The 24,893-nt window shown below is 42.2% G+C and overlaps 2 protein-coding genes across 6 annotated transcripts in view; one reads left to right on the forward strand and one right to left on the reverse strand.

Moving 5' to 3' along the window:
- Positions 1 to 4,187, forward strand: part of LOC134532641 (lysosomal alpha-mannosidase-like) — a 26,127-nt gene extending 21,940 nt beyond the window's left edge. The window contains exons 15-17 of the mRNA XM_063369285.1: positions 1,239 to 1,433; positions 1,974 to 2,123; positions 3,542 to 4,187. Of these exons, the coding sequence (XP_063225355.1) occupies positions 1,239 to 1,433; positions 1,974 to 2,123; positions 3,542 to 3,856 (660 nt within the window). The 3' untranslated portion in view covers positions 3,857 to 4,187. The remainder of the gene's footprint in view (positions 1 to 1,238; positions 1,434 to 1,973; positions 2,124 to 3,541) is intronic.
- On the reverse strand, positions 1,161 to 16,946 carry LOC134532645 (valacyclovir hydrolase). Of its 5 annotated transcripts, none has more exons than XR_010075165.1 (7): positions 16,769 to 16,925; positions 14,035 to 14,125; positions 13,544 to 13,710; positions 12,173 to 12,318; positions 11,041 to 11,296; positions 5,160 to 5,273; positions 1,161 to 2,088 (listed from the first exon to the last, which is right to left on the reverse strand). XR_010075165.1 is itself a non-coding variant. In XM_063369291.1 (7 exons), the coding sequence occupies exons 1-6, from the start codon at positions 16,847 to 16,849 to the stop codon at positions 5,183 to 5,185; spliced, it is 840 nt and encodes a 279-aa protein (XP_063225361.1). In that variant the 5' UTR covers positions 16,850 to 16,946; the 3' UTR covers positions 1,173 to 2,088; positions 5,160 to 5,182. The 5 variants fall into 5 exon arrangements, 4 of the variants coding, with proteins under 4 accessions (XP_063225361.1, XP_063225364.1, XP_063225362.1 ...); XM_063369291.1 differs by having other exon boundaries at positions 1,173 to 2,088; positions 12,165 to 12,318; positions 16,769 to 16,946; XM_063369294.1 differs by lacking the exon at positions 1,161 to 2,088 and adding an exon at positions 3,249 to 3,847 and having other exon boundaries at positions 12,165 to 12,318; positions 16,769 to 16,930.
- Positions 16,947 to 24,893: the final 7,947 nt, after the last annotated feature.

A 24,893-nucleotide genomic window follows, 5' to 3' on the forward strand; every position in this document is an offset into this window, starting at 1 on the left:
AGATCTCTCTTAACAAATATTTGAATACTGTGTTTTATTACATAATGGTCGCGCGCGTAATCGTCGCAACCATATTTTAGGCTGTCAAAATTGGGATAAAAAAACTTCTCGCGTAAACTTCGCATGATGTTTTTGGTCCCGCCAAGCGCTTTGTGTAGGTATCTTTTCCGTATAAAACGATATATTTTAAAGTAGAAATCTAATATTTATTCGGTCATTACCACTTACTTAATAAATTAACGGAAAAATACGAAGTTGTTTGACCTGTAAATTTTCTTATAGCGACGTTTTTAAACGTTATTTCCTCTAGCTGATCGTCTGTGTTGCCGCGGTGTAGGTATAACCTAAAATTTAATTTCGGTCATTACCACTTATTTATTTAATTAACGGAAGCACAAAGTTGTCTGACGTGTAAATTTTCTTTTAAAGACTTTTTAAACGGTATTTCCTTTATCTGATTGTCTGCGTTACCGCGGCGTACCGCTTATAAAAATGTAGCCAGCGCATCATTCATGTTTGGTTATGTGGCTTCCCGTATAGAGCGCGCGCACGTAGTCGAATATCGATATCTCGCCGATTGGATGCAATGCGCACTCTCTGTCAGGTGCCGAGGTAACTACATTTGATAACCCGCATTCTCTCGTGGCAAGTGTGTACTATGACACGTTAGGCCTTAGTTCACGTCAGATTCAAGTGGCTTGCGTTCGCGTTAGAGTTGTGGTTTTTCTATTTAAAGTTGAAGAAAGGTTTTTGTTCAAGGAATTATTAATATAGATTGTTTGGCGTGCTATTGTATACTCCACCTTTTTTTAAATAAACGTACTTTCCATGAACGGGTTTTGTTTTTATGACTAACGTTACCTAACAAAAAATTTTTTTTTCGCACAATCGTCGCACCCCTACTTTTCACTCTTGATTTTAGAATAAAATGTGCAACGATTATACAAGAAAACACGGAATTCAATTTGATTTTAAATTAAATTATTTTTACAACTCCACAAATTTAATGGTTCATTTAGAAATTCTTTGGTTGGTTCAGAATAGTGCAAAAGTAAAAACTGCGTGAAGTACAAAAATTGAGATGGATAAAATGTATGTAACAAAATACATATTTCACGAACTCAAATGTTCAATATAAAAATAAAATTACTGGAATATTGATGATTTCTGTTTTCATTTCGTGACTTTGGAGGGGCTCGGGTGCCGCTTGCAACCCACACAAGCTGTGTCCTGCGCAGGTGCACAGACGCGTGCTCAAGCTGCAGCACTACGCGGAGGCGCTCAACGAGACCGCGTTCGGGGCGGGGGTGGTGGCCCGGGGCCGCCACGTGGTGGTGGTGGGCAACACAGCAACGCGAGGGAGGCTCCTGTCCAACCAGCTGCTGCTGGCCCCGTTGGTGTTCCTCTCGCCCGGGGACGGCAACCCCGTCCAGGTCAGGGCAACTTCACGCTTCCCTGTCCATATCTTCCTCACTTCATTTTTTAACTGGACACTCATATCTTTTATTGCAATAAAACCCAATTATTTGTAAAAACATGGACGTTGAGGGGTGTCATCCTCCACAAGAAAACCAGACTTCATAACGTAATAACTGGAGTGTTTTGCTCATCCGATGAGGGAAGGGCTCAAGATTAAATTCAAACCCACTTATTAATACACGCCAAGAAAAAGTCCATGTAGTCCAAAACAAACTAATATTATGGCAGTCCCCTTAAGCTGTTAACAGATTAAAAAGATCTTCATACATGCTGTCAAAGGAACAGTTACATGAGCAAAACAAAAAATTTTCTTTGTTAAAGTTGAAGGAAAAATATTTATGAACAATATTATATCTGACTTAGTAAAATAATTTGTTACAATTTGAAACACAAACAAAATATGTAAAATTATTTTAACTAAATAAAGAAACCGTACATGTTTTGCTTAAATGGAATATGTTTGTACATTAAAAGCATTATGTTTATTGCAACAGGTCAAAGGGCTAAAAAATTCTCTTCCTGAGAATGTTCACCTGTTGACGCTGGAGCCTTGGAGAAACGGGACTATCCTCTTACGAGTCGAGCACGTCATGGAGAAGGACGAAGACTCTGAAATGTCACAGAATGTCACCGTCGACTTGAAGGTATAAATTACAATGTGCATCATTGTTGATAATCAAGTGTAATACAGTAACATGATAACCTCAACTTGTCTAAACCTCCAATTGAATGCCAAATACAATGCTTATTGTACATTATATTTTGTCCTTGCAGCTAGCAGTAATGGAACTTCAAGCAATGACAGTAAAATGTTTAAAGTGGGTATGTTTGACAGTAAAATGTTTAAAGTGGGTATGTTCTATGCAATTCTTTCTATTTTTGAAAGTACGTATGGTATTTACCTGCAGAAGGGTCACCCCAACATATGGGTTGTACCAATGATTTTGGGCATGAAAACCTAACATTTTCACCGTAAGGGTTACGCCATATATCTGTCTTCTCTAGAGATCCATGGTTCCACTGAAGTTTTGTGTACAGTGTCTCGGCTTATTGGCGCGTAAGAAATATGCACTGGTGTTGACCCTCAGTCCTTCTTTGTCTATTCACTACGGGAAGGTGTTAGGTGGCAGTCCTGCACTCACAAGTCCCCCTCTTTTTACTATTCCTCCAATTCCCACACTACCTATCAAAAAGAAAGAAAAAAGGCTGATAATTTTATACCCGTGTTTCCTTTTTCATCTATAGTACATATTTTATTTTTTACTACCCATCCCCTTGGCGTGGAGAGAGAAAAGTGGCAAGCTACTCTTTATTTTACCTATGAAAACCAGCAAGCTACTCTTTTTCTTACCTATGAAAACCAGCACGCACATTACCATAAAAACCCCGCACTTCAAAACACCAACGATGTCTGCAGTTTATTTTTCAGAATGTTCAGTTTAAAACGTGTGAAATCTCACCCAAAACCAATAACGATCGAGCACACTTGCATCATAAACACCTGTCAAGATCGACACGTTAATTGTGTACGACTATGGGAGGGATGGGAGAACAGTCAACACCGCCACGTGGCCTCATGCAGACGCACACGCTCACATGCTCACACTCTCTGGCTGGTTTATTTTTATTTTCTCCTCCTCACCGCGCCTGAGCTGCGCAAGAGACATCAATTGCCGTCGCCAACCCGGCGAGCGGCAAAAACGTGTAATAACTGCACTGTTCACGGAGCTTCACACCACTACTGAGATATTTCAACTAAACAAATTATATTTATTCGTGGAGTTGAGTTATATTTATTAAAAAACCAACATATGACAGTTATTTACGGACATATTCAACCACCCTGTGCAACCAAAATACGTAACAGATAAACAGAAATTTGACAGTGGCAACAGACAAACTATAGATGAATTCTAAGCAATGGTCGGTCTGTGTCCTCTGGTTTTCTCTGATCTTCAGTTGTCGCTCGCTGTAGTGACATCACAGCCGAGCTCATCTGGTCGTCCACTCTAGTCCCTTGTACGGAACTACTCGCGGCCGACACTGCTGATGGTTTGTTCAGGAAATGTTGGCACCCATGGCAGTGCGATCCCTGTACGAGACTACGCTGGACGGCAATCAGAAGCTATCGAGCATGGAGCGGCTCGAGTGGCGCACCGCCGACAGCGCCAGGCCGCACCTCGGCCACGGAGCAAACAACTTCTCAGTCTCTCTCAGCCCGATGCAAATACGCACGTTCGTGGTCACGGCCGACCACGGGACCTTCCCGCCGACTGCCCCCGCGAGCGGTGGGCACAGCACTTTCCTCGGGAACTGTTCCTTGCTTCTGTTTTGTTTGTGTGCTGCACTGATACTGAACGTTGCAAAGCTGGTGTAGTAAAGAAATTACTATCAGTACGAGACCAAAATGTTTTGTTATTCATAACTATTATCATAACCCATCATGAGATGAAGTACTTAAATAACTGTGTAATCAATAAACAAACAGCTTAGTATTTCAGCTGTACAAAGCATTCAATATTGAGGGGATGCTTCATGTCATTTAAAATATTTTTTTGTTTGCATTTTCAATTTGTCAAGATATGATCATACAACCTAATAGGTACAAAAAAATTATTTTACGTTTGTTTACATTTGAAACTACGTACAGAAAAGCATAAAATAAATAAATGTTTTTAAAAGCCTAATAAATTTTTACATTACCATTACCCTGTGTAATAATTTTTTGAGCTTTTTTTCCCTTCAATTAAATTTATTTGAATGTTTATCGTTTAGATAAATCAGAGATATGAATTTTTTAAATATTAGTATGTATTAAAAGGTTCTCTTTTAACATTGGACTGTAACTGCCCAAACCATGTCATTTATCACCATTTCTAGGGACCTGGAAAAATCATGATCGCAATATTTTACTTAGTCAGTATAACTTAGTAATCACAGACAGAAAGCAGAACTTGAAAGAAAGCAATGCTGAAGTGTTCACTATGCCGTCTTTAGATGACTAACTTCAACATTTACAGTTTAAATTTTTATGCATCTTTAGTTTTAAATGTAATAACATAAAACAATTACAAAATATAATTAATACGGAATTATTTATAAGCATTAGTTTATGGTTTAATTTTTTTAAATTAAATGCAGTCAAATAAAAGTGCACTTAAAAAAGAAATAACCTCGCTTTTTATTGTGAATTTTGTGAAAAATAACACCACCCTCTTTCCTTTTTTTTCAGGTCTCTAGTATCTCTGTTGCTCCTACTTTGTGATTCCCTTTAATTTCATATTGATGGAAGCAGTCTAAATGGTTGCATGCATGTGAATGTTAATTTCTGAGAGTAAGAGATCAGCACACCCACTCACCCAAAACTTTCAGTTACATAAAGGAATGGGATGGTAAGATAGGATGAAGCTGAATCCAAATACGTACTGCATTTATCCACATATGGGTCACGTATTTTACACAAATTTTTTGTGTGAAAAAATTTAGAGCAACCCTTAAACAAGTTTTTCACTAAGCATTAGAGAGATAAGATATAGCTAAGGATATAGAGAGAGTAATAGCCATAAGAGATAGTTTTATTCATGCGTCCGGCAAGTAACAAACAACTCGGCCATTTCACAGACCAACAACTGTAAATGTGTAAACAGTAACACAGGATGTGTGGAAGAAAGCAAACTCACTCATCATGAAGCAGCAGTGTTGGTCAGGAATCTAAAAATTCTTCAAACAAACTGTTGAACTCTGTAGAAAACTTCAAATGCAAGTTGTGCTTCCCATGCTCAAAAATGTGTAGCCTGGAAAAAAAAAAATTACAAAGAAAGTTGTTTCTGAGGAAGCAATAACACCATTACTAGAGACACGGAAATTTCGCGAATCGCGATATCGCGAAATAACACCGCAATTTACCTTAATTCGCGACAAAACACCGAAATCACACAGCATCGAGAAATAAAACTGATATTAATATTTTGAGTATTTTGTGCTAAGATAATAATTAGAATCTGGCTAATGAATTAGACCACCCATGCAAGACATCGCGAAAAACAAGTAAACACGACGTTGACGGCACATCGCCATTTTTCTAAGTTCCAACATGGCCGCTTTGTAGTAGTGAAAGTAAATAATGATTTACAGTATTCCCGTCACGTAATCATGACAATTTGAAACGAAAGCAGTGCAGTAACTACATTCATAAACAAATTAAAAAAGAGAAAAACGTACCTGAGCATCAACACAAAGTTAATAAAAAATACCGGCGATGTTTTCAAAACAATTTAGCTGCCATGATTTTCAACCCACTTCTTTGCTGCAAACTGTCGCCTTACAGCTGTATTTACACATTAATCTTGTAGAGAAATATATATTTTTTATTCTTCCTTTCATGTTGAACGGTTAACAACCTCGTGCTTTCAACTACGTTTGACTGGCTTGGCAACCTACTCGTAAACATGAACACATGGCACTACGCCGATTGATAAGCAAAATCAGTGACCTTTAACTGCCGTAGCTACACTTCACAGCAAATGCAATACGACCGCAGAGCAAGTGAATACGGCATCAACGGGACAAAGAAAAGCATCAAGAAATATTACAAGAATACTAAGTTGAGACATGCCAAGGCACCGGGTGAAGCGGCACCGGGCCGTGCCGAGGCAGCGCGCTAGGCGACACCGGGCCGTGCCGAGCTGTTTCAAGCCTACAATTTTTATTTGCCAACAGTATTGACTTTAGAGTGCAGTATAAGCCGTGCCACTATTATTTAGCCAAGCAAAACTTGCCTATCTGCCATCCTTTTGTTTGTAATGTGTACAGTGTCAGAAGAATGCCTGAAATAATCAGTTTATTTTAATAAGAACTACGTGAGATAATAGCTAGGGCATCATGCCAAAGCCTAAGGTAACGCCTCAGGTCAGGGCTGCCCAGTTTAAATGTGATGGATTTTATGTCACAGACAACATTCTTATGTGCAAGTTTTGCAACTGCAGGCTAGAGCATGAAAGGATGGATACTTTAAAGAAACACCTTGAAAGTGATCGCCACAAGAAGCTGAAACTTGGAAGTTTATGCAAACGGCAACTATCACTTCAAGAAACACAAGAAATCGCAAAAAAAGCCAAAACTGACAAGGAATTGTTTGTGAGAAGCATGACAGAAGCATTTGTTTCTGCAAGCATTCCACTGGAGAAACTTGACCATCCCAGTTTACGAACTTGGATTGCTAGTAATGTGTCTGGAGGTGGAGATTTGCCTAGTGCTAACACCTTGCGAAGAAAGTATGTCCCATTAATTGGTGAGAAAATGAAAAAGGAAATTAAGGAAAATGTTAAAGATGAAGACTTAATCATATTGTGCGATGAAACTACAGACAAAGGAGGGAATTGTGTTTTTAATATTCTCTTCAAGCCACTCAAATCCTCTTCAGTTAATAATGTGCACTTGGCAGCTTCAGTGATTTTGGACACTGCCAATTCAACAACATGTACTCAGGCCATACTTGAAACCTTAAATACATATGCAGTGAAGTTTGAGAATTGCATTGCGATTGTTACAGACTCGGCTGCGTACATGAACAAATGTGCAAATACCCTTGTTGGAGTTATTGGTGAACATTTGATACATATTCAGTGCTGGGCGCACAAAATTAATCTGGTAGGCAGTACTTGGCAACGTACTCTTAGTGAGTTAAACAGTTTTGTAGTGAATGTCAAAAGTGCTTTTTTGAACACAAGAAAAAGGAAACATGCTTATCTGTCGTTCCTTAGGCAGAAGCATGAAGATCGTAAGGAAGTCAAGCAATTTCCAATGCCAGTACCGACACGTTGGAACTCGTGGTTCAAGGCAGTTGTTTACATTGATCAATATCTAGATGACATAGTTGAATTTATGAATGAAGTTTCTGACTGTATCAATGCAGGGGTGAATTTCATGAATGACATGTCTAAAGATCAACTTCAGGAAGTCAGAATACAAGCTTGTTTCGTCAGTGAAAATTGCCCAAAATTGGTTGCCTTAGTAGAATTATTGGAAGGTAACTCTTTCCCAACATCCCATCTTCTCCATCTCAAATTGGAGGATATCTGCACCAAGCTGGAGATGCTCAAGGAAGGAATATTCTCACCTGCTTTAAAGCAAAAACTTTCAGTTCTTCGAACTGTAAAACAGGCTGAAGTAACAGCTAAATTGAAAACGGCTGCTCAAAAAAGCGAAACTAAGCTCAAAACATTGATGTCCACAGATCCTGCCAGAAATATTTTCAAAGCATGCAGTGAACTATTAAATCCAAGGCACCTCACAGTTCGATCCATGAACGAAAAGGACATAGAAAATTTAATGTTTAAATTGCCAGCTTTCAAAGAACCACGTTTGCAAACACCAAGTATTATTGAAGGTTTGACAGTCCTGAAAAGGGTAGTTTCAGAACAGTTACGAGACGCACACACACAGACTGTTGATCTGTGTCAAATTCTTTGTTCACTTAAAGCAGAATATCCTGAATTTGCAACATTTGCTTTAAAATTACTATGGTTGTCTCCAACCAATGTTGATTCAGAGAGGTCTTTTTCTACATATGCTTGCATAGTTAGCGACAGAAGAAGAAATCTCAAACCAGAAAATGCTGAAGTCTATACAATGGTGTCTTTCAACTAAACATTGTTATTTTACATTGAAATTATTGCTTTCCAATTGGGACATTTGAAACTGTATTTATTAATTAACAATTAATATTAAGCAATGCCCTGCAGCGGTAAACCAGCCTATTAAAGTTTGTTTTTTTTAATCTAGGTGTCATGTAAAGTGAAATGCTCAAATATGTGTAGTTTATTTGTACAGGAATCTTACTTTTTTATGTTTGTTAGTAAAATTCCATATGTATAGTTAATACATTCTTTTAAAATTTGTGGTGTCGTTTGAATATGTAGTTCATAAAACCATTCTCAAAAGTTAAACATGAAAAACCAAAACAGCGAAATAAAACCGAAATTTGATTTTTTCAAAACGAAATTTAAGGAAAAATAAAACCACTTTTACGGGACTCTAACCATTACCAAGTAGACTACCTATTTCACCAATAGAAGCAATACAAATTAATGATTAGATAGTAAACTAAATTTACTCATAATAAAATATTTGACATGACAACAAATACGTATTGTTTAAAGCAGTGGTGGGTCGAATGTAGAGCTGGGCGGAATAGGGAATGTCGGTTCGGAAACATTTTGGTCGGGAAATGGGACTGGATCAGAAATTATTTGAGGTCACAAATGCAATTATTTTTTCTCCATATTTTTACAAAAAAAAAATTGTCTTTTATTTTGTAGGCCAAACTATAGTGATTATACATTGATAGTTAGGTACTTTTCAAGGACCACAAAATACCACAATATAAGGTTAGCCTCATTTAATTTTAAAACAGCAAAAATAAAACAATAACCTAATTTTCAAAATAGTAATGAAATTAACTCATAATTATAATTTCAACAAAAGTTATTAGCTCATTTTAATTATTTACGATGGCCACGCGCCCGATGCTGCCGGCAAGCCTGAAGAGACACCCTGAGGCCGACATCCACTCCGGCCTTAATGGATGCTTTTCATCTTAGTACTACTGTATTAGTGTTGTGGTTATCATCAGTCTCCTACTCGAGTAAGTAATAAACTTCTGTGCGTAGATGCCGAGTTTCTTTTAATATATAATAAAATTGCCACTCATAAAACTTATATTTTGTAAACAGCCATACTAGTGATGGCCCGATATCCAAAAACCTGATACCGATTCCGATATTTCCAAATTTACCGATCCGATACCCGATACTTCGATACTAGGACTATCTCATTTCTAACACTGATTCAATAAAATTGTGGTTCTGGAGTATTGTTAGAGACAATAATGAAAAATGTTAAATATTAATAAAACATACTTATGTGAATGTATATTGTTTTTATTAATTGTAAAATATTGTAAATTCACATTAAATGAAAGCTAATAATGAATTTATCATAATGGCCTACAAATAAGCTCTCTAAATTCAAGGTCTTAAAAAATTAAATTTTTTTCAAGGTAAAGCAATATTCTGGTGTAGGTATTACCTACAGTATGCAAAAAAACATATTGTAACTACAAGGAAACAAATTTTAGATTTTTGTAGAGAAATGTTGAGAAATCTAGTAGCTGTCCGGTATTAGTCTCTAGTGTATTTGCTTATAATGTATGAATTACAAGTCACTGCATGTACTGAGTCTAGTGTCTCAACTGTAATCTACGAAAAATACCGTCAGAAAAACGGGAAGCCTACAACTCACGTAGTTTCGGTTCCCTGCAAGAATTTCCGAAGATTTCCGAAGTTTTGCGTTTTGGTATTAACGCCACTTCAGCTGCTAAATCAGAAGTTCAAGCATGTTGTGACTAACCTAACCTAACCTAACCTAACCCAACCATTCAATTTTTTTTAATTTCAATTTTTGAGAGAAATCCGAAGTTGCACGAACGTGGTAGGGAACCGAAACTACGTGAGTTGTAGGCTACCGCCGAAAAACATCAAAATTTTGTACCCTTTGTAAAATTTCATCACGGTAAACGACACGCTAGAAAGGAAGGTCTTCAAGTAGCAAATTTTGTGACCATTGTTCAAGTGTATCACTCCATTTATTGGTGCGAAAACACGTTAAAAATACGTGAAAAGTAATTTCAATACAACTTTGAAACGTACTGCAAAGTTTATATTATAAAACCACACATCTTATTTATGTTGTTGGCAATGCACTCAATATAGCCAACATAATACCTTTGCTGCAACTTGCCCTACTTAAACATGTTTCATATTTTAGTTTTTGTAAAACTTAAGTAACGTTTGTGTATAGAACAGCAGTTGGCGACCATGAAATGACACGGAAAGAAAATGTCTGTTATATCAAGCAGCAACTTTATTCTTCTTCATGTTGACTTACGGCTACACCACTTATTAAATTAAATATCGTAATTATTTTTGTTTATGTTTTCAATTTATGTACACATAGTGAACTTAGAAAATTCATCAAGCAAAAACATTTTGCGAATATCTGAAACGAATAAATATGCACTAATGACTGGGATTTGTGTACACATGGAAGAATTGTACCGTCGGGATGCATTGCAGTATCAGAAAGAAGAAATAGGCTTGAAATCTTGAAATTGTTTCAGTGGAAAATATGCTTGGAATTACTAGGTAATATGCTGACGTGAAGAAAGATAAATTACGCCCGCGGAAAATAAGCTTGGAATTACGGTTAAGGTTATGTGAGAAGTATTCTTGGCGAGAGAAAACATCGGTTATCAAAATATCGCAAGTATTTACCGATGTCCAATATTGAAAAATGTGCCGATGTTACCGATCTCTGATATCGAATATTGAATATCGGGCCATCACTAAGCCATACTGTTTGGTGGCGTCATAACAAAACAAAAAAAAAAAAAACACCTCTCCAATGTGTGTTCTTGCCTGATGCGTTTACTATACTCAGAAGCATGAATCTAATGTTACGAGATGGAACGTATCCCGTGATAGGTAGCTACTGGTGAAGTACCTGGCTCCTCTGATGTTGGCAGCCAGGTAGTGGGGGTGCTCTGCAGCCACCATCGCGTCCTCCTTGCCGTGCACCACGAGCGTGGGGCACCTGATCAGGGGCAGGACGTCCTTGCAGATGTCCCCGGCGTTTTGCTCGTACAAGGACACGAAGGCGTCCACCCACTGGCTCCACGTGCTTCTGAAGTACTTCTCCCCGTACAGGGCGATCATCGGCGCCCTCATCCGCTCTGACCACTTGCTTATGTCTCGGATACCTGACAGACATTCACTGGGCTGCTGCTAGGTTGTAAATAACCTTGAACCAATGCATTTCAAATGTAATGTACTTAAGTATTTTTCTAAGCAGCAGTGAAGTCATTGGCATCAGGGGTGGTAACACGCAACAACGCAAGTCATAAATACAGTAAGGAACTACGTACCCTAGCTTTTCCCAATAGTGATTTTGAGGAACAGTGGAAAACAAAAAAAAAAAAAAATCAGGTTGGTTATACTGAGATTAAACCCATAACCTCCGGAACAGGAGTACACTGCCTTACCGCAGTGCCACCTTGCTGTGCAGTGTATTGATCAGAACATAAAGTAATCCAGATCCTAATTCCATGAGCCCTGGGCTAATTAGATAATTCTCAAGTGAGTCATCAGCAAGTAGGCTTTCTCACGGTACTCTAGTTCCCCCACAATTTGCACTCTATAACTGCTTAATCACAGCACATCTCATATCACTTCCAAGGTGATACCTGCGTGATACACCTTAAAAGTTTGACTCTTCAGTTTGGCAACACCTGTAATTTTTCTTCCTGAATAAGTTAGGTATTTTATTTGCATAACCCTCATGAAAACCCAGAAGACAACTGGATCACAAAAATTAAGTTACTATTATATAAATATATAAAATTGATTTTGTAGTCTGAGCATAGTAAAAGCCATACTTTAGCCAAATATTTAATGCATATACATATGCCACGAAATATTCTGAGATAGTCAAACAATTTAAATAATTTTTAATTCATAATATTGATTTAAAGAAAGAATAAAAGAGGGATCCCCCCCCACCCACCCACACACACTTTTGAGACAGAGAACAGACACCTCGAAACATATTTTAACACTTGCCACACTTACTTTCGTACATTTTAAGCTCCTCTTCGACTATGTAGGCATTGGCACCGACCACCACCATCTTGTCCACGAGTTGCGGCTCCGTGCCGGCCAGGACCAAGGCGGTGATGCCTCCGTCGCTCCAGCCCAGCAGGGAGAATCTGTCCAGCCCTAACTCCTTGCAACAGAGGAGTCACATGCCAAGCTATCAATACACGCTATCCCTAGCTGCTCAATCCTTTATCCACAGTTCATAGGAACAGCACTTTTCCTAGTTTAAAAATTACAGTTATAACAACATTTTGGGTTGGTTACAGTACTTGAATATGCCTTTGGTATGGTCATATGTAATTAAATTCATCTTTCATTCAGAACAAACTCTAATTTTGGGTATTCCTCCTATCAAAGTTGTTTTATTCTCAAGATTATCATGAAGTTTTTCTTCAATATTCAACATGTTACATTCAAGGCCAAATTAAATTTCAGGTCAATGTAATTATTTAGCTCCGATTCTGACAGTGGTTCCACTGTCAGAAGACAGAAGAATAACCAGTCAGAAGTCACTAGTCACACACTGTTTAGGCAGAATACTACAAACAAAAATTTCACCCATCAAATACAAGTACAAAACATTTTTGTACTGGTACTACAGAAGTGAAACTTCTTTACTCCTTGTAGGGTAACTTGGGGCAATGACATGATCAGAGTGTAAAGAATAGTGTAAAAGAGAGTACTGTACCAAAACGTGCAATGCACATTTATCTATAAAATTTAAGCTATCAAATACCTTGCTGAAAACACCGATGGCAACAGCATCACCCAATGGAATGTTAGCTTTATAGCATGCTATCATACTTGCACAATTGAATACATACACACACACTTGCACACACACTTGCATACAAACACACGAACATACATACACTTGCACATACATACTTCCATACACACACTTGCATCTATACACACTCGCATACATGCACACCGGTATACATACAAATGTACATGTGTTAAAATACTTGCGTCCTCTACAAATTTTTGATCCCTCTGTCTATGAAGTTTCACTTCACACACACACGTAGCGACCATTCACCAAAACTTTTGTTCGATTTTTCATAATTTTTTCATAAAAATTGTGAGTCTGTATAGCACTTAAAATATTAATTCTTCTTTCAAACCACAAAGAATAAAATGATTTGTAATAATGAAAATGAGTGTAAGTTATTTTCGATTCAGTTCATTTGTGATTCTGTTCTTTTGTCACTATTTTTTCCTTCGTGTGTATTTTAGAGAAATTTGACCCAATTGACAGTAACATTCATCCACACGAGCTGGAAGTTTAAGCACGACGTTCAAAAAACATGCTATACAGAAACTGCTATTCCACCAGCGTGATTGTGAACCTTCATGAGTGCCGCAGCTAAGCCGGCGTCCCGACGGAAGAAGTCTGGCGAGAAGTCGCGATTAGGGGGCCGGCTCTTGCCGTAGCCCGGCGGGTCCCAGGCCACGAGGGTGAACTTGGACTTGCTCAGGTTCTCAATCTGAGGCTTGAAGTCCGTCCATATTGATCCTGCAGTTAGCACCACACATCATCACTCATATATGCCAAGCTCAAAACTTCTCCAATCAACCTCTGAAACTCGTCCCTGCTTGAAACTCATTCAGGAAATTTTAACTTGAGTCTTTCTTTGCATTAAACATTAAGTAGTACATTTTAAGGTTCCAACGCATCTTCTTTGGTATATGAATGAATTAAGGCTCTTGGTCATCAGAATCATTATAAACTATGATGGGTGAAGAGATTAGAATGGGGAAATTACAAAATATTTGAAACAACACTTGTCCACTGAGTAACAGTGATTTTATGCACAGGAATTATTTAGACTTCACTCACCTAATGCTCCTGGAAGACACAAAACAGCCTTAGGACCACTACCAACTTTCAAATAGTTTATGTTGATTCCGTTAACTAACACTTTCTTTTCCTGTAAAAAAAATATAAATTAGCTATACACTACAATTTTTAAAATTGTGAACGTAACAAAGGGTCTAGGGCATTAATGCTCAAGAAGTTACAATTATAGGTGATATTATACTATAAACCAGTGTTTTTCAATCTTTTTGATTTCGCGACCCCTTTACAAGTTGGAAAATTCCGGCGACCCCCTTGTGTCACAGAAAGACAAAGAAATTATTTAATTAAAAGACTACGTTAATGGTATTTTCTATTTTGGTACAATTATCTATTATTCGGATCTACACACTGCAGCAAGCCGCGAGAGTTTTGAAAGTAAGTACGAGGTAAGTTGGTAAGGCTACGTGCGACTTAACTTGGACGCCAACTCGCGCGGGTCAAACTGCGTCGGCAACAGCCACGTTTCCACGCCGCATTGTCATTGCAGCGACAGGAAGCGACCCGCGCGCGCCACCCGCCGCCGCCCGCAATGTTCTTTTGTTTCAATTCTCATCTCACCCAGTTAAGCGTAGTCACCGATGAGTACGGACGTCATTCTTTTGTTTTTCACTTGCTCGGCGCGTTTGTAAAATGGATAAGTTTCTCAAAAGATTGCAGCCTTCAACATCTGGTACGAGTGTCAATAGCGGTGGTGGTGAAACAAACACAAAAAAAAAATAGACATTACGATGACAGTTATTTGAAATACGGGTTCACAGTCATAAATAATAAACTTCAATGTGTAATTTGCGGCGATGTTTTATCACGTGAGAGTATGAAACCGTCAAAGCTTATGCGAAATTTCACAACCAAGCATAAAAAAGAAGCTGATAAGCCGTTGGATTTCTTTTAACGAAAGTTGAAAGCTCTTAGTCAGCAGCAAAATACTATGATTCAGGTAATAAAATAGTGTTTCCCTAGTCTCCACAAAGTGTTGTTAAGACCCTCAAAATGCTAGCGATAAGTTCAAGTCGAGTCTATTCTGTTGCTGTTTTTACTGTTGATGATTTATGATGTTTATTTCTTTGTTGTTTGCATACAACTTTTTATTGTACTTCATTTTGGTGTGCAAAGGTTCCGATACTTATTTTTTATTGACTATTCACTTTTATATTGTCTGGTTTATTTTCAGGCATCCAGTGTTAGCGAGTCAGCATTATTAGCTTCAGCCGGCGACCCCCCGAGTAAGGCTTCGCGACCCCCCTCGGGGTCGCGACCCACAGTTTGAAAAACACTGCTATAAACAATCAGTGCTAGTAAAATGCAAAATATAACTGCCAGAATGACTGAGTTGCTATCCTCCAACAGCTGCGAACTTGCACTACTTCCTAGGGAGGAGGATAAAAAGTTGGAGAAACACACAGCAACACACACACACACAAAATCACATTTTTAAGGACACAATAGGCCTAACTGCAGTAAATTTGTACAAATCACTTCTCACTTCCAAAATGATACTTAAAATCTAGTCATGGAAAAAATCTTGGCAAAATTTGACCAAAGGGAAAGTTTTTCTTTCTTTCAAAAACTAAAATTTCACAATAACTCCCATATGAATATTGCTTTTGTTCAAAAGTATTATAACTGGTATGATTAATACAAAAAACTTTTGTATAAATACATTTTTTATACAACAAACCATAACTGAGAGGGGTGGGAAAAACAGGGATTGGAGGACAAAAAAATTCATTAACTCCCTTAGAAGGGACACAGTCGCATCCATTCAAATTGTTTGTAAATCTCATAATTTTTATCTAAAACTTTTTTCAGAAACAATTTTTGATAAGACGAACCATATCTGCAAGGGGTTAAAAAAAAAAAACAGGGGTAGAACTAGAAGAAATTCATAAAATCCATACCACATACAGTTCTTATTTATTAGTAAACTTTAAAATTTGATTTAAAACTTACATTTGAAATAATTTTTTCATATGACTAACCATTTCTGCAAGGAATGGAAAATAATAGGGGCTGAAAGACAAAAAGAATCATGACTACCTTAATATGCACACTATTAAATCCATTTGAATTGTTTAGGAGTCGTATAAATATTATCTAAAACTTTTGCCTGAAACAGTTTTTAATACAACCAACCAATGCTCTTAAGGGTAAAATAAACTGGGGTTAGTTAAAAAAAAATTCCTGACTCCCTTACTACTTATACAGTAAAATATATAATAATTAATTGTAAATATTCTAATAATTTTCTAATACTTGGGTCTGAAACAATTTTTGATAAGAGGACATTACTACTCGGGTTTGAAAAAATAACAGTAGTTGGAATAAAAAAGAAATAACAGTTTGTGCCATATATGCAAATTTTGATGTAATCCACCATTACTGCACGAGGAAGAAATAACAACGGTTGATTGACAAAAAAAAATCATAGTCATTTTAGTATGTATACTAATCACATCTGTTATAATTTATTGTAAAGATTCTAAGCATTATCTAAAACCTGTAACAAACAATCTTCCATTAAACAATCTATTACTCTAAAAACTCAGGTTCTGGCATTAAATATGAACTTAAAACAATGTATTTTTATAAAATATTACAGAAAATGTGTACTAAAAATTAATAATGTTTTTACATAAAATAACCAGAAAAACGGTTAAAGAATATACATTTCCAGTAAGTTAAAAAAAAAATTAAACGGAGTGATTATACAAACTTTCATTGTTGATAAGTAAACCCTATGCACACAGGAACTTTGGAAGGCATTTTTTAATGCAAAACGACCAATGTTATGCATCTTTTGAACATTTAATAACTTCAATCATAACCTATAAACGTTTTCTTTTATTTACAAATAAAATAACGACCAAAGACAGTTGGTAAGAAAAATAAATCACAACCAGAAGTAGAGAAATAACATTTGAGTAGCTACAAACACGTGACACAATCAGATGACTGAAAAGCATTTAAAATGAAAACTGAAGAAAGATATGAACACGCGCAGTTACCTGCATTTTCATTGCTGAAAACTGGCTGAGCCTTGTGGGACGTTTGGTTCCGGATGGTTGAAATCCATCCGAAAGGGCGCTAAGCTAGTTTGTAATGTAACCAATTGTGGTTGCGTGAGTCGTCGGCCCCAGCATAGTCCACAAGGTTCACGGCTGTTGGATGTTGCTGAACGTGTTAACTATTAAAATAAGTACACACTCCCTAAAAAGGAAAAAAAAGACCGATTTCTACATATATTAGGTTGAAGAAGAAATTTTTTTGAAGAAGACATGATTTTAATTACACATTACAGTTATATAATTTGCACAGGCAAATTACAGTGACACTTGAAAATGCAAAACACGTTACACACTGGTTAATCACGCAACATACTAGAATTAGTCCTGTGGCAGACTCGTTATAAAATGATATTCCAAAACACAAAAATAAGGGGTTTAGTCGTTAAATAAGCTGTAACTGTACCATAACTGTATTCCTAGTACACAATATGACATTGCCAGTTCCTTAATTTTTGGGAATGGATTTTGGTGTCCTATCCAATGCCGATTTGTTGGCCAAATTTCGCTCATGTACAGAGTTCACTTTTTCATTTATTTCATCCAGATGGTGAAACTGAGTCTGGTGCCATTAACATGTATATAGTCACTTCTGTGATCATCGAGGGAAATACGTGTGTTGGTATGCCACATAAAACTTTATGATGACAAAACTGTCCTGAAACACATTTTCTACAATTAAATGGTAATTATAATACTCGCCCCCCCCCCTTTTTTTTAGTATATAATGATTTACCATCACACTGCCCGGGCGCTACAGGCGTCGCGGTACGGCTTGTCCAGGGGGGGGGGGGGGGCAGGCTAGTGGGACACTAGGCCATTGGTGATGGGTCGCGGGAACTCTGCCGCCGCGTGCCCCGCCAGGTACGTGAATGGAAATCTACCCTGAAACTCCCTACTTGGCTGTGAGGCCGCTTGGCCGGGTGGAGGACGGAATGGTACGGAATAATCGTAGACGACACAGTTTATATTGACGTCGTACCGCCTGTGACAGTGAAGCCCGGTCTCCACCCCGCCAGTACCTTACCCCGCTGCGAGACCGCACCCCTAGCCTATCCTATGCAGGCTGACGCTGCCGCCCCCACTCCTAGGCCGGCCGCGGTCAACGGCAGTCGACAACGGGTCATCAACTAGGACGGACGTGCCATTCCCCGCGTTTCCCATCCGTTCAAAAACGTGCGTGTTCATTGTGTTCAGCCACCATATAGCCTAGGAGCTTAGTAGTGCACGCTGGGGCCGACGACCCACCACAACAACGGCTAGACGCTTAAGACTAGCCTGGCGCCCTCCCGGAGAACAAACACCTCAACAGAAACACCAGCAACTACTAGGCTCACCCCGGGTATCGAGTTCAAGACCCTGGGTGATGGCAATATTAAATTGGCTTTTAATCCACGGACTTCTCTGGTGGTACTCATGGGTACGCTGTACTCCCTACACATACACTACATGTTGGCAGAACCGCTACAAAAGCTATGATAATGCGCTATGCTGCATCTGAGCCGTTGTAAAATTACACTTACACACGCTGATTACAAAACAAAACACGACACTACCATACCACTGTCAATATGCCGCGGCAGTCTCGCGGGAACGTGATTACTAGTTCGCTGGAGATGGCCAGCGCCGAAAGTTAACTGTCTTAGGAGGGCTCTATGAGCGTGATCCTAAATTCTATTCTACACTTACGTGAGGTTGTAGCCAGCAGGCGTATGGGCGGCGATCTTAACGAAAACTAGTTGTCTGGAGTCGGCCAGTGCCGTAAATTGCGTGATCCGCGAAATACATTCCGAGTCTACGTGAGCAGCAATGAATTAAAAATATTTCGTTATTAAATCAAGTGCGGAGTGAATGATCGGTGGAACAAAATTGAAGGCTGCTCGCGGACACACATCGTGACTCGGCGTAGAGTGGTTGGTGACTGCCGAACATGACCGCCTCGCAAGGGAGGAAAACTTTCACCTCCTCTGTGATTCGGCGCCAAGCTGGGGGCGAGTCTGGCGCAGTAGTAGCACGGCGCTGCCGACAGGGGGTACGCCCGGGCGCACACCTGGTTGTTGGCCTGCAGTTGTGTCGGTGGTCGTACAGTCTGTGGCGTTATCTCCTGGCTGTAGTGTGCTTGTCGCACTCGGGCCGTGTCGTGTTCGTGGGTGCGTCGTTGGTTGCGCTCCTCCTGGTTTTCTCCTGGGTGTGCAACACCGTGGGTTGCCAACTCGCCGAGTAGCGGCAGGTTACACCCCTATGTCATTTCCGCAGGAGTCATCCCAGTGGCCGCATTCATGCACCGTCGGACGCAGAACAGTGCATCAGCAACGTGGTGGTCCCACTGCTTGTGGTCCTCCCATAGGTGCAGCCGAAGTTGGACCTTTAGGTTTTGGTTCCTGCGCTCGGTCGGGTTGGCCCTGGGGTGGTAGAAGTGTGTGGTGTGGTATATGATGTGTGCCTCTTGGCACTACCCTCTCCACCGGGCCCCCAGGAACTGGCTGCCATTGTCCGTCAGGACGGACTCCGGGTAGCCGAACCAAGCGAGTAACTCGCGTGTCAGGACGTCGATGATGGATGGCCACCTTTGCGTTGCCGCAGGGGTAGGCTTCAGTCCAGTGGGTGAACATGTGTGTCACTACCACCAGGAAGCGCTTACCCCGCGGCGAGCGGGGGTACGGCCCCATCACGTCCAGCGCGAGCATCTGGAATGCACTGACGTCAGGTGAGGCTGCTGCTGTTGGGTGCCGTCACCTCGACAGGGCTTGCGGTGCTGGCAGGTCTCACACTCCCGGACTTAGACACGGACATCCCGGTTCACCCCCGGCCAGTGGTAGTACTGGCAGACAGCTCTCCATATTTGGTCCGAGCTCTGATGTCCAGCGAGGTCATGGTCGTGGTAAAATCGCAGCGCTGCCTCACGCGCCTCGGACGGGACTTACGTCTTCCACCCGTCCGTCTCCACCAGTATCTTATTCTGGACCTGGTCGTCCTGGAGCTGCCAGGAGGGGTAGCCTCATCCATGCACTAGCTCGCGGCATCGGTCGGCGTCTGGCGATCGTTGCTGTGCCGTGAGAACACGCCGCTCTAGGTCGGCCTCGGTGCTGGGCTGGGTTTCGGCCCTCTCCACGTCGATCGTGAGGCGGGTACAGGTAGGGAGCCCGTCGGCAGTTGTGCTGGCATGGGTGGGGGGCAGGATCACATCCCACTCCTCTTCGTTAAGCACCTTCCGACTGCTGTCTGGCTCGAGCGAGAGCAGGTCAGGGAGCTGGTTTTCTGCTCCTGTCACGTGCTCTACCGTGAAATATTATGACTGCAGGAGCAGCGCCCAATGGATCAGCTTCCCCTTCCTCCCCTGCATGGTGTGGAGCCAGGTGAGGCAGCAGTTGTTGGTGTGGAGGTGAAAATGCCTGCCCTCCAGGTGTGGGCGGTTTTTTTTCATGGCTCACACTACCACTAAGCACTCCTGCTCGTTGCTGTGGTACCGCTTCTCCGCTGAACCGTACTTTGTGCTGGCATAGTCCATCACCTGCCACTCCCCGAGGTCGTCTACCTGGTACTGCACGGCTCCAGTGCCCAGGGTGCTTATGTCTGTCTGGAGGACGAGTGGGCGCTCCGGGTCAATGCAGGCCAGAGTGTGGAACCGCATGAATGCGCCTTTGACGGCCTCAAACGCCGCCTGAGCGGGCGTGCCCCAGTGGTAGCGGATTTGGGGTGACAACAGGTCTGTCAGGGGTTCGATGACTTGGGAAAAGTTTGGAATGTAATTTATGAGCCAGTTTAGCAACCCAATGAAGCGCTGCAGCTGCGTGGGACTTCTGCCATTGCGATCTGTTGGAGGTGACCTAGTTGGGGTCGGTTCCCCTCCGCATTGACCACGTAGCCCAGGAAGTCGACTTCGGTGGCTCCAAGATGGCACTTGGCTGGGTTGGCTGTCAGGTAGTTTGTGGCAAACCGCTACATAACCAAGGCCAGATGGCGGCAGTGGTCCTCCCAGTTCTCCGAATACACGATGACGACGTCTAGGTACGCTAGGGTGAACTGCCCGATTTAGCCCTCTAGCACTTGGGTCATCATGCACTGGAAGGTGGAAGGGGCGCACTTCAGGCCGAATGGCATGGCTCGGAACTCGAACCTCCGCCCGTCTGGCACCGTGAACACCGTCTTCTCCCTGTCCCCGCATCGTATGGGCACCTGCCAGTAGCCGGATTTCAGGTCTAGGGTGCTGAAGACCTGGGCCGTTCCTAATCCGGCCACGGCTACCTCGATGCTAATCTGGGGGAGCGGGTCGCAAAAGGTCACGGCGTTTAACAGATGGAAGTCCACACAGAACCGGTTGGTCCCATCTTTCTTGGTGGCCAACACAATGCACGCATTGTACCAGCTGTGTGACGGCTCGATGACCCTGCTGTGCAACATTTCGTTCACCTTCTTCCAGATGGTCCGCTGCTCGCGGAACCCGTAGTTGCGAGGTGGGACAAACACAGGGTCATTGGTCAGAGTGGGGATGCGGTGTTCGGCGACGGTGGTCCGCCTTAAGGGTCCGTTTACAGCAAACACCTCGGGTCGGGCAGCGAGGACCTTGTTTACCTCAGCCTGGTTTGAGAGGGGGGGGGGGGGGGGGGGGGGGGGAAGGGGATGTCGTGGCGCATGTCCCCTGGGGTCAATACCGTGTCCTGGTGGAGGGGCGTCTGTCCTAGGGCTTACACTACATATCTCTCCGCCCATCCCAGGTTGAGGCGGGGAGGTCCCAGCTTCAAGACCGCGTCTTGCTGGGCTAGCCAGGGGAGTCCCAGAACCACCTCCTCGCACAAATCCTGTACTACCACTTCGGATACAAAACAGTTTAACTTTTGAGTACTCACCACGATCTCGGCATTTTCAATCATTCGCCCGGGCACAACACGTCGGCGGGCACGAACGAGGGGCGCACGAATACGTTACCCGCTCCGGTGTGGACGAGCACTGCGGCTGGCCATCCGTTGACCTCCACGGGAATGTGGATCAAGTTGTCTAGCGGGCGGCGCTGGTGTCCTAAGGTCGGGAGGGCGTGTCCCTCTCCGAGTGCGGGACTGTGGGCCTGTGCTGGAGGACGGCGCCCTAATCCCGGCCCCCCGGGAGCTGTTTCCCGGCGCCGGCGGGCTGGCGCTTTGTGGCGGAGGTGGTCCCGCGTGCGCCTCCTAGCGTGGCGGTGTGGTTGGTTGCGCTGCCCGGAATCCCCGCGGGCACTCGCCGTGCCAGTGGCGTTCGCCACACGGGCACCCCAAGCGACACAGGGGGACTTTTTGCCGTGCTCCGGCGTCCGGCGGGAGTTGCTCCACTCACCGAGATGGGGGCGCCTCAATGGCTTGTGGTCCTCTGGGTTGGTATGAGGGTGTGTCCCGTGGTGCCGTGTTCCGTCGGGCTTCCGGTGGGCTGTCATTCCCTTGGGCGTTGGCGGCCTGGCCGCGCTTGCAGGCCTGCTGAAAGTTATGCTCTGTTTCGCGTGCTTCCTACACGTACTCTGCTACGCAACCGGCGTGGCAGCGGTGCAGGAAGGGCTGCAGCTCGTCTCTCACCAAGCCAGTGATGACGTGCAGCGCCCCGGCCAGGTCAGTGCCAGGTGAGATGCGGCGGAACAGTTGAAGTTTCATGGCTATGAATGCCTCGACTGCATCGCCATCCTTCTGCCGGGTGCCATAGAAGTGGGCAGAACACTCGACAAGGGGCGATCCCCAAATCGGTGGTTGAACGTGTTGGCAAATTCGCTCCACTGCATTGCGAACCTGCCCCACATGCTCCACCAGCTCCCGGCGGTCCCTTGCTGCTGTTCGCTTACCCGCTGTCCATTTGGACTGGTGCGTCCGGCACCCTAGGCGCGCTTCACACAGCCCCAGGAATTCCCTCGGGTCCTCATGCAGGGCTCCTGCGAACTCCGGCAGAGTCACTCTGCTGGGTGGCAGGTCTCATGCCAGGTCCTCCAGGGCGGGCCACACGCATTTGACCTCGGTCGTCTTCGGCACGTGCGCCGTGTGGTCGGTGTGCGAGCTCCAGTCGCTGGCGTGGGTGGTCGGAGGTGCGGGGGTCGCCGGTGTGGTGTGGACCAGCAAGGGCGTGTTGTTCACCGGTGGTGTTCTCGCCTGTGTATGCATTTCCGTGTTGTTGTGCCACAGTTCCAGGAGCGCTTCGGTCTTGAACATCAGTGAGTTGCTGTCCGGCGCATATTTGCATGTCTGCAGCTGATTAGCCTTTCCCGTCAGCAGGTCTCTGCCCTGTGGCCAGTAGCAGACTCTACAGGTGTTTAAAATATCGTATTTATGTAAATGAAAAAAAAAAAAAAAGAAATATTAGTTTTTGTTTTTGATTTTTTATATATTTTTTATTTCACATTTAAAAATATTCACAGCTTTTATAGACTTATAAAATGACCAGATTTAACCAGGATTAAATTGTATGCATTTTATAAAACTAACCCAATTACGATTTACGACGAGAGAAAATTTCTTTACCATCGTCGAAATTTAGGTTCCATGTAGGCTCAAAAGTTTAATTTTCTAATTTTCCGGGAGAGTGACCACAAATCCCCCTTTCCCCAGTGGTATTCCATAATCCAGTCTGATAAGTTACCCCCCCCCCCCCCCCTCTCCCGCTGAGATACAAGGGCCCCGCTGAAATAAATTGTTCAGGGCCCCGCAGAGTCTAGGTCCGCCACTGTTAGTGTAGGTTTGGGGGGTAAAGATATGAGCAGTTTTAGATGGGTGGCTTGAGGCCCAGGATGATCTAGGTCCGATTTATGGAATGAATAATTTACTATTTATATTTATAACATCTTGCCTTTAGAGATGGTTGAACAGTACCACAGCGAGTTGAATGATGAAATGCATTCATTAGTGCAGTAAAGAGGAATACCAAATATACCAAGAAAACCCACCGGCAGATGGCACCTTTTACAATTAAGAAAAAAATTGGGTTTAATTACCCCGGGAGTATCCTAGTTGGGTCGGACCCTTCTCAGGAGCCTGCTCGTGGAACTCAAGCTCAGAATTCCTAACCATCCGAAAGCAAAACTATCCTGTTTATCACGAGCTCCAGCCATACACACCAACAAGACAGCTAAGCTAGACAACAGTGTGACAGATTGCAATTCGCCAATCATTACTCAAAAATAAAATACCAATGAACGATCAGCCACACCTTCATTAGAAGATAGGCCTAGACATGCTGTTTACACGCACACACGCACGCACGCGCGTGCGCGCGCGCACACACACACACATAAATACATACATTTTGCTCTATTCAGCCTCCAGAATAATCATATTTCTAATTTATTTAATTTTCTGGAATACAAATTACATATCATAAATAAACTTTAATATAACACTAAAATGTTAAGGACACTGCAATTATTTTCACAAAGACAAGCTTCTGTCAGGACCTCCTGACAGGAAGCAACACTGGGTCAAGCTGTCTGAAACTTTCGTTTTCCCACGATTCTTGGCGCCAGGCACTTCATTAGAGACGCCGGCAAGTGTCAGCCAATCATAAGGCACTGTCCAGGGAATCAAATGAAAATGGCATTTAATGAATAGAAATGGCAATAAAATAAGAATTTAAACAAACAGCACTGCGGCAAAGTCTTTGAAATACCTTTAAATTACTTTAGAAACATAAAACAGTTTGTAAATAAGCTTTCTGCAGTTGTCAACCAAGTACTTAATTACGTTTTCTAGCTAGGCAACGGCAATTTAAAATACCAACAAACCAAAAATCCACAGTTTTGGTAGGTACCTTGTAATACTGTGATTTTACAAT

Source organism: Bacillus rossius, chromosome 6 (assembly GCF_032445375.1).
Source record: "Bacillus rossius redtenbacheri isolate Brsri chromosome 6, Brsri_v3, whole genome shotgun sequence".
Taxonomy (NCBI): domain Eukaryota; kingdom Metazoa; phylum Arthropoda; class Insecta; order Phasmatodea; family Bacillidae; genus Bacillus; species Bacillus rossius.